This window comes from Vitis riparia, chromosome 10 (assembly GCF_004353265.1).
Source record: "Vitis riparia cultivar Riparia Gloire de Montpellier isolate 1030 chromosome 10, EGFV_Vit.rip_1.0, whole genome shotgun sequence".
Taxonomy (NCBI): Eukaryota; Viridiplantae; Streptophyta; class Magnoliopsida; order Vitales; family Vitaceae; genus Vitis; species Vitis riparia.
The window spans coordinates 15,229,406-15,245,857 of record NC_048440.1 but is presented as its reverse complement, the minus strand read 5'-3'; the positions used below and the strand labels follow the sequence as shown (position 1 = coordinate 15,245,857).

At 35.9% G+C, this 16,452-nt stretch overlaps 1 protein-coding gene and 1 long non-coding RNA gene across 4 annotated transcripts; one reads left to right on the top strand and one right to left on the bottom strand.

Annotated features, from left to right (window-relative positions):
• The first annotated feature begins 1,846 nt into the window (after nucleotides 1-1,846).
• Nucleotides 1,847-5,268, top strand: LOC117924163. 3 transcript variants are annotated; one of them, XR_004652734.1, is made up of 6 exons: nucleotides 1,847-2,134; nucleotides 3,352-3,396; nucleotides 4,014-4,215; nucleotides 4,297-4,398; nucleotides 4,478-4,520; nucleotides 4,798-5,268. It is a non-coding gene; the product is annotated as an uncharacterized LOC117924163 (long non-coding RNA). The 3 variants fall into 3 exon arrangements; XR_004652732.1 differs by having other exon boundaries at nucleotides 4,475-4,520; XR_004652733.1 differs by lacking the exon at nucleotides 3,352-3,396 and having other exon boundaries at nucleotides 4,475-4,520.
• Nucleotides 5,269-8,570: 3,302 nt separating this feature from the next.
• On the bottom strand, nucleotides 8,571-16,150 carry LOC117923136 (amino acid transporter AVT3B-like). The gene is made up of 2 exons (XM_034841377.1): nucleotides 16,038-16,150; nucleotides 8,571-9,825 (listed from the first exon to the last, which is right to left on the bottom strand). The coding sequence occupies exons 1-2, from the start codon at nucleotides 16,148-16,150 to the stop codon at nucleotides 8,880-8,882; spliced, it is 1,059 nt and encodes a 352-aa protein (XP_034697268.1). The 3' UTR covers nucleotides 8,571-8,879.
• Nucleotides 16,151-16,452: the final 302 nt, after the last annotated feature.

The window sequence follows — 16,452 nt, the reverse complement described above, 5'->3', positions numbered from 1 at the left end:
GCTCTATTGAAATACCTGAAGTCACACGTCACTACTACAAAAAATTTAATCATTCACATTTTTTGCTCCATTGTTTCATTTTATTGACGGTTATTATAGAAAGCGTCATGTTTAATATTATTGACAAGATATGTGGTGAAAAACTTCGAGGCTTTAGAAGTATCATCTTTTGTCAATGTTGATGCCTAAAAAGTATTAAGTTAAAGAGCAAATATCATCATATGCTTTAAATATGTTGATACTTGTAGAAGACATCATTGTATTTCAAACCAAATATGTACATTGACATTTCTCATAAGGGTCAAGGCGTATTGTATTTTCTTTTTAAATAATAATAATAATTAATTACATTTCTTATGGGACTTGTAAATTTGTCAAATTAATTTGTATTTGTATTTTTAATTCTTTAAATAAAAGATATAACCTAACAAAGTGAAAAAAAAATATTATCATTTATATAATAATACTAATTAACATATCTTAAAAGTTAATTATAATATGTGAACATTTTAATTGTTAACAAAAGTTAATGTTTATTCTTAATTTAAATATTATAATTTATTTCTTTATTATTTTAACTTAAAATAGAAGATAATTATTATTAGTTTTGATTAGAGTAAAAGATAAGAGTTTGAATTAAAGTAGAGGTTAGACTCAAAAGATATTTGTATATAAGTATTCACCAATCATCAATGAGAAGACTGTTATATTTTCTCAATCTTCTTCTTTTACTATATAATATTAGAGCCTTTATACTCATTCTTTCTCCTAGTATGGGTTACCCACTTTGTCTTTTGCATCTTGCCCATTTCTTACTTTTTTTTTTTTCCTTTTCCCTTTGCATCTAATTAACCCTCATTTTTGTGTCTGATAGAATGGTGATCATCAGATTATCGCTTATTCTTGGTTGATTATCTCTTTTGTGCCAATCCAAAATAACATCATTTTCGCGTTTCCAATAATTGGTACTTTCTTTGTGGCTATAGAAGATTTCTTCTTTGTCAGCATGACCATTTCTTAGGTATTCCTCATTTTTCCTTCTTTTGCTATGGAGTTCATCCAAGTGTCCATATAATGACTCTTTAAATTATCATCTTTTTCACTGTGTTGTGCTCCCTTGTCTTTATCTCGATGGCCTCTCCTCTTGTCATTGTCCATCTGCTTTCTTGAATGAAGAAGTTTATGTTTGTTGCTCCTTCTCATGATAGTCTCTTTTCTTATGATTAAATTCTCTTTCTTGCTTTAAATATTCCAATCTCTAGTTTAGTTCAACTTCTAAATTACTAGTATTGTCTAGTTTTTTTTCTCTTCAGACCTCCATTCTCAATCAAAAGTTTATTTATTTATTTTTACCATTCAACCTTTCAACTTTAGATTTCCAATGTGTGATGATTTCCTCTGCTTCTAGGTTTTTTGCTCAAAGCTTTTTTATTTTTATTGCTCCTTTCCTTTGTTAAATGATCTGAATTTGACTTTAAACTACTGATAGATGAAGTACCTTTCCTATATGGGAGAATTGTGTTTTGGGCCCAGTTGGGCCCAAAAATTAACAAATGGTCCATCTAATCGACCCATTTAAGCTGAAAACCCATAGGAAGTGTCAAAATTAAAAAGAAGGATATGCACTTTTATTAATTCCAAGAATAACCTTTGCTGATTATGAAAAAAAAAATAATAAACAAAAAAATCCAGGTTGGAATTTTGCCCTAATTTTGGTGTCTCTTCAGATTTTAAGCCTAGAAGCCGTTTTCTTCTCTTCATCCCGAGTTCCTCCATCGCTTGCATCTCAATCTCTACGGCTCTTTGGAATTTTGCCCTAATTTTGCTCTCTTCAGCATTTCAAGCTTATAAGCCATTTTCTTCTTTGCCTAGAAGCCGTTTTCTTCTCTGCCTAGAAGTCGTTTTCTTCTCTGCCTAGAAGCCGTTTTTTCTGTTCGTCCCGAGTTTCTCCATCGCTTGCATCTCAATCTCTGCTGCTTTTTGGAATTTTGCCCTAATTTTGGTCTCTCTTCAGCATTTCAAGCCTAGAAGCCGTTTTCTTCTCTTCCTCCCGAGCACCTCCATCGGTTGCATCTCAATCTCTGCGGCTCTTTCATTTTTTCTCGCATTCGTCTCTCTCGAAAATTTGAATAAGGTATGGATTTCATTTGGGTCTCTCTTGTTGCATATTTGAGGTTAGTAGATTGCTAAGCAAGGTTACATTTAGTTGTTAGATCCTTCTGATCCTTTATTTTTTGCTGTATTATAATATTTGTTTACATGGGTTTTTGCCCTTTTTCAGTTTGGTTGAATTGATTTCCTTGTCAGAAAACAACAAAACTGAAGGAATGGGAATCTTGTTCTATGACATAAACTCATATTTTAGTCGGTTTGTGCTTTGTAAATATGTTTTTCCAGCTGCTTTTAAATTTTTCATTCTAAAGAAAGAGATTATGATGTGTCTTTGGCTTGTCAGCAGCTTCTCAATTTTTAGGAAAGAATCGGATTTTTGAAGGCTTCATGGTAGCATAAGCTTGCCAATGCATTGATCATTCAGTTTTTAGTTCTCCATGCCCTTAATGTCATTAAGACCCAAGATAACTTTTAAAATTTCCTTTAGATTTACTGGGTTGAATAAAGAACTTGCACACACACAGAGTTCATGTGGAGCAACTTGTTAAAACTGGTTTTTTTACTGAAGTGGCCATTTCATTTTCTTAGCTTTTGCTTGAATATTAAATTATATGGGGTAGGCATCTCCAAACTCATTTCTCGAAAACAAAGATAGGTTCTTGAATAAAGAACTTTGAAACAATACACGCACATGTGGGACACGAAGTGGAGATTGAACTTCATTTTTTAACAAAATCTTCTATAGGCTGCACTTGTTTTTCTTCTTTTTTGGGTATTTATTCAAAATTTATATGGGTAGAGCACTTTACTTGCTTCTTTTCTAGAACATACAATTAAAAAATGTCTAATTAAAACATAGTTACTAAGCTACCAAAGATGAGTTGAAACTGATGAAAGAAAAAGGTGATTGATGAGAAATTAAACCAAGTGGAATGCTATATTTTGTGGTCCTAGACTCTGCAATGGTTCATACCTAGACAAAAACATGTCCTTCCCACGTGCTTTTGAAAGATATATCTTCAGCTTTTAGATTCTCTCTGTTTTCGTATTTATTGCATCTTTTGCATTTCAATAGCCTATACTTTGCTGTTGCATATTGTGCATTTATATGGGTTTCCATGATTCCTTTTGCATGTTTACACATCTACTTCCACTCTTCTATAGATACTTTTTTCTCAGATTTAGGCCCTATCTTCTTTCAGATGAATTATTTTTAATGAAATTACCTCTGTATTTCAGACCATTGAGATTCTTTTAAGCAAAAAGATATTATTGAACATGGAGGTTAGTTGACACTCTCCTTTTATTGCTATGCTAATTCACAGATGGTAGAATGTTTCAATTTTGTGAAGCTGAAGTTCATTTGTGGAAGATATCTTATTTTTATTTTTTTGTTTTATGGAGTAGCTTCCTGGGGATAGGGTTATAACTCTCTTTTAGTAAATTCAGTGATGACTTCAAATTGCTACTTCATGCCTTATAGTGTATGATTCACGTGCATGGGTGGCTGACCTTCTGACGACAATAAATTCTTGATTCACCAACAGATAAAGGAAAAAAAAATTGCTGCAAACAACTCTCTTATGTTTTTCTTTGAACTATTATTCATGGTCTAATACTTGAGCAATTCCTTTTGTCCATGTTTTCCCTTTTTCTTTTACTTTTCTTTCTCCTGTACTGTTAAAAAACAAAGCATTAACTTCTGATTAACATGATATTTGCTTTTTTGTCTTTTGATACGTGAATTATTTAGTACAACTGGGGTCTGATTTTGGGTTTTCTGTTTTTTCTTCTGATGGAATGGATAGAGAAATCATTTAGATGGAACTTCTAGTTTATCTATTTATCTTAGCTACATTAGTCACCATCATTATACTAATGCATTAAGAACCTGCATTTAGGTGGCAATTTTGGATGGCATTACCATGGGCAGCATAGCAGGGGTTTCCATTTTTGGATTTAGTACAGCTTGTGATCATGTCTGAAAATCACAAAATTTGTCAGGAAAGTGAGACTGCAAGAACTCAAGACCCTTGGTGATATTCAACTTTAAAGAGGCTTAAAGAAGCTTCACCATTGAGCTTGAAGGTTTGCCTGAGATCAGTGAGTCCCTTCTACTCATTTTATTTCTGTGTTGGCCCCAGATCACTCTTGGTTCTAACATTGCATTGATGGCTGGTTCAGATACGAGAAGGCAGATTTCAAACTCATGATCAATGCCTTGTCTGTGAGTATAGAAGGTCTGTTCAAGGATTTTCTGGACAGATTTCCAATTACTTTCGTGAGGTACAAAGTTTCTTTATTTCCTAGTGGATATAGAAACTTTCTTGGTCTTTTCACTCTATTTCTGTCCTTTTTTTAGTAGGGGGTCCGAGCATGAATGGTGGAAAAGGACTATGCAGCTAAATGTATCAGTAGTGTACATTATTTTCCAGTACGTTGGAGGATGATGATATTTCCATGGGGGTTGTGACAATCCAATAAAAAGTTCCACTTTTCAATGCCTAAAAATGGTTGTTAATGAGAAAATGCATAAGTTGGGGTTCTCACAATCACTGAATTATCATAATCCGCTCCCACTAGGTTATCAAAACCGTGTTGGTGATATTGCTACGCTGCTTATCATGTGCAATTAGCCATCAAGCAGTTTAGATTGTAAGATTATTGTCATTTTTATACATGCAGTGGATCCCCCTAGCTTGGAACAAGTATCCAATGACATGGTGGAAGCTGGAGCCAGAACTAGAGATGCCAACAAGAAAGGAAGAAGCATTTACCCAGATGGCCAAAAAGAAAAATTTTGTTATCTGATTTGAGTGACTTGAGAAGTAGGGAAATGTGGATGCAATATGACATGATAGCCTGCCCTTTGGGAAAATTGGTTATGGTTGCATTACACAGGTTTACTTTGTTTATGCAATGGTAAGCTAGACATTCCTAAAACCAATGTTTTTTGTCTCCTGGAAACTCTTCCTATGAGAAACAACAGAAATTGTCTCTGGAGAAAAACCAAGCAAACACAAGCGTCAATAAGCTTCTATGAAGTGCAGTCTTTCAAGTTTTGGGTTCTCTGCTTTGGAATTTTCTGGGTTAATGTAATGGATCCCTTGTAATAAAACATCTTAATAGAACACGATTTCATTTTAATGGGTCATTCTAGGGCATAGTTGAAAACATTATATTACCCTTCTCTGCAGTATAGGCTATTTGAAACAAAGATTGGTTTTCCTATTTTAATTTAACTACATATTGTAACTTTTCAATTGAAAATTTGAATTATCATTCAAGTTGAAGATCCATCATTTTCTTCCTTTGTCATAAATACCTGTTTAAAGACAATATGAGACAATTTGAGAGAGAAGGAGATGAAAATTGCATAGCCCTTTTATCCTTTTTAAGACAATTTGACTGTGATGAATACCTGTTTAAAGTACAGTGATTTCATACATTCTTTGTATTAAAGAATGTAGGTAACAATTATTTGGCTTGTCAAAATTTAGAGACCAGAACACTTTTGGCCCGGAAAAATATCAAAAAATAAGAGATGGCTTACACTATGAATGTAGGGACGTGTTCCTAAAAAAGTCACAGCAGAATCCTAACTATTTTAAGCTGCCTTATTGGCCTTGTAGGTGTTCACTAATTGCAGCTGCACATCTTGAGAAACCAGTGAATGCTCTTTGTATTCCATTGTGAATTCACCTTTCCCCTGCACATAGAGGATCAAATAACATATATTTTAACATATTCTGCAGAGCAACTCCAGCTATGGCATAGCCCTTATAAAATGATACTTGGTTTTACCTGAGTCATTGAACGAAGAGATGTTGAGTACCCAAACATATTGTTTAGAGGGACCTATGAAGCAGAAAATGATTCCACAAATGATTACTTACAATAAAACTGATGCAAACCAATAGCCCTTATAAAATGATTACCCCTACTACCTTAGGAAACCCCCCCTCCTCCCCATACTTTTCAACAATAACCCGCTTCCAAAGGGACCCATTCTCTGAGGCAAACCTCTAGATGCACTTGCCTAGCAACACCTTGTTGGTTTGTTGGTAGCTTTTTAATACCAAGACCCACTTTGCTCATGGCTTGGTAATAAGAACCCACTTTGCCCTTAGGTTAGTTGGGTGGATATTGGCTTGATTGATTATAATAATAAGGTTTTTCAGAGACTTATAGTCAATATTTGTGTTTAAATTATCAATGGACTTGTTTCCTCATGTTTGGAAAAAGTAAGATAGACACCCTTGTACACCCTTGTACTTTTAGTACATTGGCCTTGTACACTTAGTGTAAATGCCTTGTACAGTTGCAGAAATTCAACCTAGATACAACATAACTAGTGCATATGGCTGGGTTAACCACGTTCCAATGTCATGGCTCACCAAGTTGGGGAAAAATGACACCAAATCGAGGTTCCTATTCATCATAAGCGCGCTATCTCATCCAATGAATGTGTACGAAGGGAAATGAGGAATGTCCCCCTTATAAAAAATAAATGAGCAAGCAATTTTTTCAAAAGCATTTCAAATCCTTCAAGATAGGCACCCTTGTACACACTTGTACAGTTAGCACATTTGCTTTGTACACTTAGTGTAAATGCCTTGTCCAATCACCAAATCCCTAATAGGTATTTATTTTCAAGTGAATATGGGTGGGTAACCAATGTTTCCATTACCATGGACTAGGGAAAATGACAAAAATGTTTACCCTAATTTCGATTCATATTCATCATTACTAGGGAAGCTAATAGGATGAATGAACATGGTAGACATCAATTAAATTGCATGCAGTGCGTGTGTTATCAAGCAACATGTGTGAGGATTGTTCCCCACGTTTGGAAAAAGTAAGATAAACACCCTTGTACACCCTTGTACTTTTAGTACATTGGCCTTATACACTTAGTGTAAATGCCTTGTACAGTTGCAGAAATTCAACCTAGATACAACATAACTAGTGCATATGGCTGGGTTAACCACGTTCCAATGTCATGGCTCACCGAGTTGGGGAAAAATGACACCAAATCGAGGTTCCTATTCATCATAAGCGCGCTATCTCATCCAATGAATGTGTACGAAGGGAAATGAGGAATGTCCCCCTTAGAAAAAATAAATGAGCAAGCAATTTTTTCAAAAGCATTTCAAATCCTTCAAGATAGGCACCCTTGTACACACTTGTACAGTTAGCACATTTGCTTTGTACACTTAGTGTAAATTCCTTGTCTAATCACCAAATCCCTAATAGGTATATATTTTCAAGTGAATATGGGTGGGTAACCAATGTTTCCATTACCATGGACTAGGGAAAATGACAAAAATGTTTACCCTAATTTCGATTCATATTCATCATTACTAGGGAAGCTAATAGGATGAATGAACATGGTAGACATCAATTAAATTGCATGCAGTGCGTGTGTTATCAAGCAACATGTCTGAGGATTGTTCCCCACAATTGGAAAAAGTAAGATAGAAACCCTTGTACACCCTTGTACTTTTAGTACATTGGCCTTGTACACTTAGTTTAAATGCCTTGTACAGTTGCAGAAATTCCACCTAGATACAATAGAACTAGTGCATATGGCCAGGTTAACCACGTTCCAATGTCATGGCTCACTGAAAAGGGGAAAAATGACACCAAATCGAGGTTCTTATTCATCATAAGCGCGCTATCTCATCCAATGAATGTGTAGAAATGGAAATGAGGAATGTTTATGAGGAATGTCACCCTTAGAAAAATAAAATGAGCAAGCAATTTATTCAAAACCATTTGAAATCCTTCAACATAGGTAGCGTTGTACACACTTGTACAGTTAGCACATTTGCATTGTACACTTAGTGTAAATGTCTTATACAATGGCAAAAATTTGACATACCTAAAACTAAAAGCGTGCATATGGGTGAGCTACCATGTTCCAATGTGATGCCTAAGGGAAAATGGGGAAGGGAAAAGGGGGAAGTGAAACCCAATATAGGTTCCTATTCATCATTATTGTGGTTGGTCATCCAATCAACACGTATGAAGTAATAAAATTGAACGGGATGAGTGCGTGATCAAGGAATGTGTGTGAGGGAATGTTCCTCATCCTTTCAAAATGGAAATGATTTTAAAACATTGCAAATACTTCAACATAGGTACATTTGTACACCCTTGTACATAAAGCACAGGTACCTTGTACACTTAGTGTAAATGTCTTGTACACAGACATAAATTCCATACAACCACTACTGAATGTCTACTCATGCATAGGTTAATCATGTTTGCAATCTTTTGGTTAATAAAATAAGGAAAAACTGAAGTCTCAATTTGTTCCCTATACTTTTGTAACAATACAAGCAAATTAAAAAATAGCAATCTGTCCATTAATGTGAAGCTATTCAAAGTTAATTCCAACTTTCCAGCTAGAATTCAAAATAAGATTATATGTTAAGCATGACAAATTATTATTCAAACATATATTTTATTTAGTAAAAAGCATGCCTAAAGATGGGTTCCATTCAACTAGTGAACAGCTTTTTAAACATCACATGTGGCACCAGGCCTAACAATTGTCTATAATTTACGAGGAAACTCTGAAGAAGACCAAAATGCTTCTAACTGTGGCTCACTTTTAGAGTACTCACCATTTTCTCATCCAAGCAATTCTTCAGAGCCAAACATGGATAGAAAAACAAGCCAAATCTCATATTTTGATCACAAAATATTATAATTTCCAGTATTGCAAGTACTGATTGTGGTATTACTCATGATGGGTGTGATCAGGCACTGGGCGAGACGATTTCCAAAAGAGAAGACCAGGTTCCAGAGACTCCAAAAACCAGTCCAAGAACCAGAATGGCCACATCCAAGGCCATGCTTTTCCTGCTCAGCTGATCCTTGAAGACTATCAGATGAAACAAAGAGGGCAACACAAAGGCCAGAACACAACACACACTGCTGCCCACTAGAGATAAGAAGTCTGCGAAATTGGGGACCATCAGAGCCACCAGGATCACTCCCAGCACCGCCACCCATCTCAGCCAGAGGCAGTAGGCGCCATCACGGAACCGCCTCTCCATCACTTCATAGACGGGGTTCATCATGAGAGGAAAAGTGAAGAAGAGGTTCACACAGAGACCCAACTGAACCATGATGCTCAGCGGACCTTGCCCCAGATTGGTGGTGATAATGTCTTTGGTTTCTTCCCCGAATGCGAAGTAGCCCAAAGCGTCGAACCTTCCGTACATCACAGAAATGAAGGCCATGGACAGGGCGAGAACTTTTCCGAATTTGTCTTTGTCTTTAGCCTCTGATTCTAATGGCAAGACCATGCCGATTCCTTCAAAGGAGTAGACAGCAACGCCCAGACCATAGAAGAAAACAGAGAAACCCCCAAAAGCTCGCAGGGCAAGCCTTTGCTTCAGAAAAATCAATACATCTTCCACCATAACCACTCCCATGGCTCCGATCTCGACCACATCCGCGAAAATACTCAAGGGAGCTAAGTGAGTCAGTGTGGGAATCGAATTCAACCCCAGTTGAAACGGAAAGCAACCCCAGATGTAGAGCGATTTGGGAGTTAAAACTAGAATCGGAATCGAGGGCGAGCTGTTGGAAACGTACGCCAGATTATTGGCAATGAAGATAAGGTAGCTAATGCAGAACCCAGCTTGGGAGAGAACAATCATGGCGTCCACGGCGATCCGTCCGAAGGCCAGAACACAACAAATAATTCAGCAAAATAATTCAGACCCCCATCATTTGGATTTGGGAATGATCATTCATAAAATACCTACAAAAGCTTTTCTGAAATGCTCACAATCCTCGGCTGCTGAAGAAAGCGATTGGGGGATAGTTAAGGTCGGCATCGTTTGTGCGTATGTTGTTTACAGAGGGAGAGAAAAGGGTAGGAAGATTCAGAATTTTCACTCTGGTGACATGGCATTTCAAGTTTACCAGCTGTGAAACCCATTAATTTACAACCATTTGAGTTGGAAATGTAAAGGGCATTTTCGTCTGTTAACATTTGATATCCTTATCATTAATTAGGTCAATTAAATAGACCATTTGTTAATTTTTGGGCCCAGCTGGGCCCAAAACACAATTCTCCCTTCCTATATTTGCCTTGACAATTTTATTCCTTAGCATTTAAGTGAGATTATCATATCACTCATAGAGTGATTGACAATTTCTCTAGAAATCCTCAATTAGTTTGATAAGTGGCGGTCTTTTCAAGTTTCCATCTCCGATTCCATCTCCGATTCCATCATTTTCATCTAAACCTTTCTCTTTTATAAGCTTTAGTATCTTTTTTCATTTTATTGTTAATCTCTATTTTATTTCCTTTTAATTGTTCAACATTTTCAAGGTTAATGTGATTTCAAAAGAAAAAAAAAAGAAAAAATTTATAGATTCTCTCCACCAATGCTTCTTTATCTTTTATTAAGATCTTTAAAATTTTTTCCTTAAGCATAAAGACAAGTCAGCCTTCATCTCGACTCACCCACAATTTGCATTTATCAACTCCTCACTTTCTTAATAGGACACTTTATTAATGTTACTTTGTAAGAATTTTGCATATTGCTCTATTTTCATGCTTTTTGCATCATTACTATTTTTAATGGATACTCAAAATTCCATTTTCAACCGACAAGCCTACTTGCCTAACTCGATGGAGGCAGAATGAAGAATTTACCAAGTCAAATTCCTTCTTTCGTTGGAGTGAATTGTAATGATGCTAGTTTGAAATTATTTTTCAATCACAAATTTAAAATTTTAGAATATAGCGATAACTTTCAATTTTTGTTTCATAAGATAAAGCTAAAAGTATTTAGTATAATAATCCACAAACATAACATATTAGTGAAACTGACCAAAGGCATCAATGGGCGCAGGATCCCAAACATCACTATATAAAACTTCACGAGGTTTATCCAAAGTGATAGATGAAATTCCCAAAGAAAGTCTATGGCTCTTATTACACAAACAAGAATTGAAATGACTAAAATTGGATGCATAACATGCTAAGACTCAATGGACACAACATTTTGAAGAACTTTTATTAATGGATGATGGAGGTGATGATGCTATTGGTTGATTGACGACTTGGAGGTGTGGAAGACACAAACAATTTTATTGACGATTAAAGAGGATGACCACTTGTGCACGTGTCCATTATTTGGCTCTTGAATGAGAGATACTTTAATGCTCAGGTCCTTAACAACAAAACAATCAAGAAAAAATTCAATGGAAATGTGATTTTCATTGTAAAATTGGAACATAGATATATATATTTTTTAAAGATTTTTATTGCAAACAAAACATTATTTAGGTAATGTTTAGATTGAGATGTAATAAAATTAGTGCAATTGATATGAGTATTAGGACCTTGATTACCGTAATTGATGATAATATCATCATGACTGCCATACTTAAGAGTGTAAAAGGATGTTTTTGGAAATATGAGGTAATGTGATGTGATGTGGTGTGATGCGGTGTGATGCTTTAGAGTTAATGTGTGATGACCTGCCCTTGCAGGCGCCATCCCTATAAGACAATGGCTTCTTTCTAGTCTAAAGATTGAAATGGGGATACTATCCTACAAAGCGGATTTAACTTGTGAGCAAATAAGTTGTGTCATAGCAGCAGAAGGAAGCATATTAAAGGAACTATATAATCATTATTCTTCTGAAGTACAAAGTTTTTAGTACATAAGAGCTAGCCTTAAGGGATCGAAAACTTATACATACCTAAGGATATGACTACATCTTAACAATCTATCCAGAAGAAGCAAAAAGAAAAAGACAACAATGGTTATATGCCTTGTTGTTCGTCCTTTGGAACTTGCTCAATATTTGGTTCTACTAGGTCCTCATTTGAAAAATTTAGGAAACTACAAAGTCAATATAACTTAGTGAATGATCATATAATGAAGGTTTTAGGATGGTCAGTCTAAGATAGAAAAATAAGTTTCATCATGCATGTAACACTCAACGTAAATAATATATAGCATAACAATCAAGTAAACATACAACATCGACAAATTGATGTATAATTAGTCAAACACATGCATAATCCACGACTATGGTGCCACTCCACTCTCGGCACATCCCAATATAATACAATATAACTTCTATTATTGTGTCTTTCTCCATCGGCATATATCACATATGCATCCACAGATGACATATGTCTCACATATGTGTCCACAAATGACATATGTCTCACATATGTGTTTGCAAACGACATATGTCTCACATAGCATGGTGCCTTATAAACATAGTGCTCCTATATTTCTCAGAACGCTTCTCATACAAATTGATCCAATGTCCCTTCATCTCACGACACAAAAGATCACTAGGTCAATCGGCTATGGTGTGCCCTTCCATCTCAACAACACGATATAGGCCTAGAGTATATTACAATAATATCCATAGTAATAATTAAAGTACCACAATGACAGTACCGGTGATATTCGATGAATAGTACGTTCTAGGTAGGCTTCTAGGAAAGATTGGAGGGGTCACAATTGTCCCGCTTAAAACCCATCTTCCTTAGATAGAGCTTCCCTAATATGTACTCATCCCTTCATGATCATAGAACCATCTTAACTATTTACATACATATATATCAAGGATATAAGGAACACATATCTATTATGAACATAACATTTAACCAACACATTTTCAAAGCATATCTCATGATATTTAAGAAAACTAATATATAAATATATAACATTTGAAACATGAGATATATAATTCTAAATTCATATAAAATCATGCATTATAAGATCACTCACTTTTTAGACTAGAATTGTCACACTACATCCTTTATGAGGACTCAAAGATTGAACCTTTTACATAACACCACCATAAGAGCTTTTCATACTTCTCTAGTTTCCTTTCTTGGTAGGTGAATGCCCATATTTATAGAAATCTAAGCAAGTAAACACCTAAGTGACCCGTCGCTAGGTGTCGATCAAAGGGAAGTGATTAGTGTCTTCCTTATTGCATGAAAGCGACACGTGGTACGTGATTAATCCTTACAACTACTTGGTAGGTGCAACATGTGACACATGCTTAATCCTTGCAGCTGCTTGGCAGGTGCGACAACTTAGACACCTCATGCTTGGTTGCCTACCTTAGACTCTTTGTGCTTGGTTTCCTACCTTAGACACCTCGTGCTTGGTTGCCTGCCTTAGACTCCTTATGCTTGGTTGCCTACCTTAGACACCTCGTGCTTGGTAAGGGATGAGCAAAAAAGTGATGTTTTTGCTTAGCAAGAAGGCAATTAAAAGGAAACTTCAAAAATATTAGTATTAAAAGTTAGAGATGTTGTATTTCTTCTCCTTCAATAAATTCTGTCCTTGGAATTTCTTATAATTCTGCTTAAACAAGTAAAGGTATTGTCCTTTCATCTCACACTTTGTCTTCCATGTAGCTCTTTCAATAAGACGATTGGACCACAAGACAATTGATAATTGTATGAATTGTTTCATAGTACCCTCTCCTAATGATCCATAATCTGGACATGTTGATTCTCATAAGATAACTCCTTGCATAATTCTACTTGTGTCCAGGATGTGTGATGAATTTGATATGTATTTTCTTATTGAAGATCATTTAGTACATTGTCATTATATGAGGGACTAGTTGGTATGGTAACTTTGTTAGCCCAAGGGTTCTCCTAATCAGGTTTTGATGATAACAAACCATGGTTAAGTGACTAATTGGTTTGAATGGTAAAGAATCCCACGTATAAATTCGGAAATTCATCAAATGACCAAATGGATACAAGATCGAGACTTTTGGAAGACTTTAGATCATAGGAAACGAATGTAAGATGAATGCATTGGTGCACTTAGGTTTTTCATACATTTTCATGCATCTTTGAAAACTTGGTTTATTCTTTAAAATTTCGATTTCATTAAAACCCGAGTTTTATCAAATGTACCTTAGGCAAAACGTTTCAAAATTGGCATATTAATTTACCTAAAGATATTGCCTAAGTGTTAGAAAAGAAAGGAATTGAAAAAGATAGGTTTTCGGGGCTAAAATGTTGAACCGGTTGAGGCTCTGGCCAATCGGCTCAACTGGTTGGGGAACCGATTGACTGGTTGCCTTTGTCCGGTCGAGGTCCGGTCGATGAGTGCCAAAAACATTTTCTCTTATCCAGTAGCTTCCTCTTCCCGGTTGAGATTTCCTTTTTCCTAATTGACATTCGATCGAGGTCCGATAGAGGCAATGGTAACCTGCCAAAACATTAAATGCTCCAATGGCTAGTGAACCGGTCGACCCCCAACTCGACCGGTCGAGACTGCCTTTTGCTTTTCTTGGCTCTCGAGCTTAGAAACCTATAAATTGACAGCTTCACTTCATTTATGAGATAGAGAACACTTGCAATCAATTGTCTACCTACCTGTTCTTGGCATAAAAACTCTCATTTCTTTCTTAGTGCATAGAATCCTCACTTGCATATCTTTTAGTGCACCCTTGTGAGTCATCCTAGCTTTGTTTTGTATTTGAGCTATCTTTGAGTTAGGTTGAGGGATTCTTTCTTGTAAAAATTGAGTGTTGAAGAGATTGTGTAAGAGCCCATTGGAACTGGAATCCAAGTGTAAAGGATTTGAAGCTTGGTTGAAGCTTCAAGTTAGTGAAACCTTCACTCGGTTAGGAGATTGAGGAGAGTGAACATAGGTAAGGAAGTGTCAAACCACTATAAAATCCAAGTTTGAATTCTCTAACTTTAGATCTTAATTTTTGATTATATTGTGCTTGAATTTGCTGTGTTGAAAAAGTTTTTGAAAAACCCAATTCACCCCCTTCTTGGGTGTTTTTCTTAATTAAGCATAACCTTTATCTTCTCAATTGGTATCAGAACAAGACCTCTTGTTTAAGACTTAATCATTTAAGAGGAAATGACTATTCCATCAAGCTCATCTCAAATTGAAAATGTTACAAAACATAGAACTCCATTTTTTACGGGAACCGACTATCCTTATTGGAAAACTAGAATGGCTTGGTATTTACAATCAACCGATTTAGACGTATGAGACATCGTTGAAGATGACCAAACTTTTCCTACAAAACTAGTTGATGGAGTCTTGGTTCCAAAACCCAAGCAAGAATGAAATGAGCTTGATAGAAGAAATTTTCAATTAAATGCTAAGACCATTTTTACTTTGCAATGTGCTATGGATAGAAATGAATATAATAGAATATGACAATGTAAATCAGCTAAAGAAATTTGGAGATTGCTTGAAATAACTCATGAAGGAACAAATAAAGTGAAATAGTAAAAAATAAATATACTTGTTCATAACTATGAATTGTTTGTGATGAAAGAAAATGAGACTATTGTTGAGATGATTACTAGGTTCACCAACATTGTCAATGGTCTTGAAGCTTTGGGAAAGACCTACAAGGAATCCGAAAAAGTGATGAAGATATTGAGGTTACTCCCATCAAAGTGGCATACAAAGATCATCGCAATTCAAGAAGCAAAAGACTTGACCAAGTTACCTATGGAGGAGCTCATAGGGTCATTAATGACATATGAGATCAATTTGGCAAAGAAGCTACAAGAGGGTTAAGACAAAAAGAAGAAAATCATAGTTCTCAAAGCTACAACTAAGAAAGAAGAAGATGTTGAAGAAGAAAAACCAAGTGAAGAAGATGATGATTTAGCCCTCATCACAAGAAAGCTCAACAAATATAAGAGGAGTGAAAGGTTTAGAGAAAGAAAGTTCACCTCTAGAAGAGACCTTTCTAAAAAAAAAATCTTCATCTTATGGTGACAAGGACAAATGGGAAGAAAAAAGAGATTTGGTGTGTTTCAAATAAAAAAAACCGGGACACATTAAATATTGTAGGACCTCAGGCGCTACCAACTTTCCTAAAAGCAATTGCTTGTAGGAAATGCGCATACCTTATTCTTACAGTGCATTCACCCAAGTGCCCACGACGAACACAAGGGGAGTTGATGGATGCGGCCAACTCTCCGATCTGCCAACAATCTTCCCCCCAGCAACACCCCTGGGGTTCGAACCCATGACTTCAGCTCTGATACCACTTGTAAGACCTCAGGCGCTACCAACTCTCCTAAAAGCAATTACTTGTAGGAAAGGCGCATACTATATCCTTATAGTGCATTCACCCAAGTGCCCAAGATGAACACAAGGGGAGTTGATAGATGTGACCAACCCTCCGATCTACCAACAAACTTGATAACCAACTAGTGTTTGACTTTCTCTTAAACTCCAAATGGACCCACATACCTTGTACTCAACTTGCGCTATCCACTAAACCTCAAAATTCCAATTAGTTGTGACACTTCTAAGATCACATGGTTTCC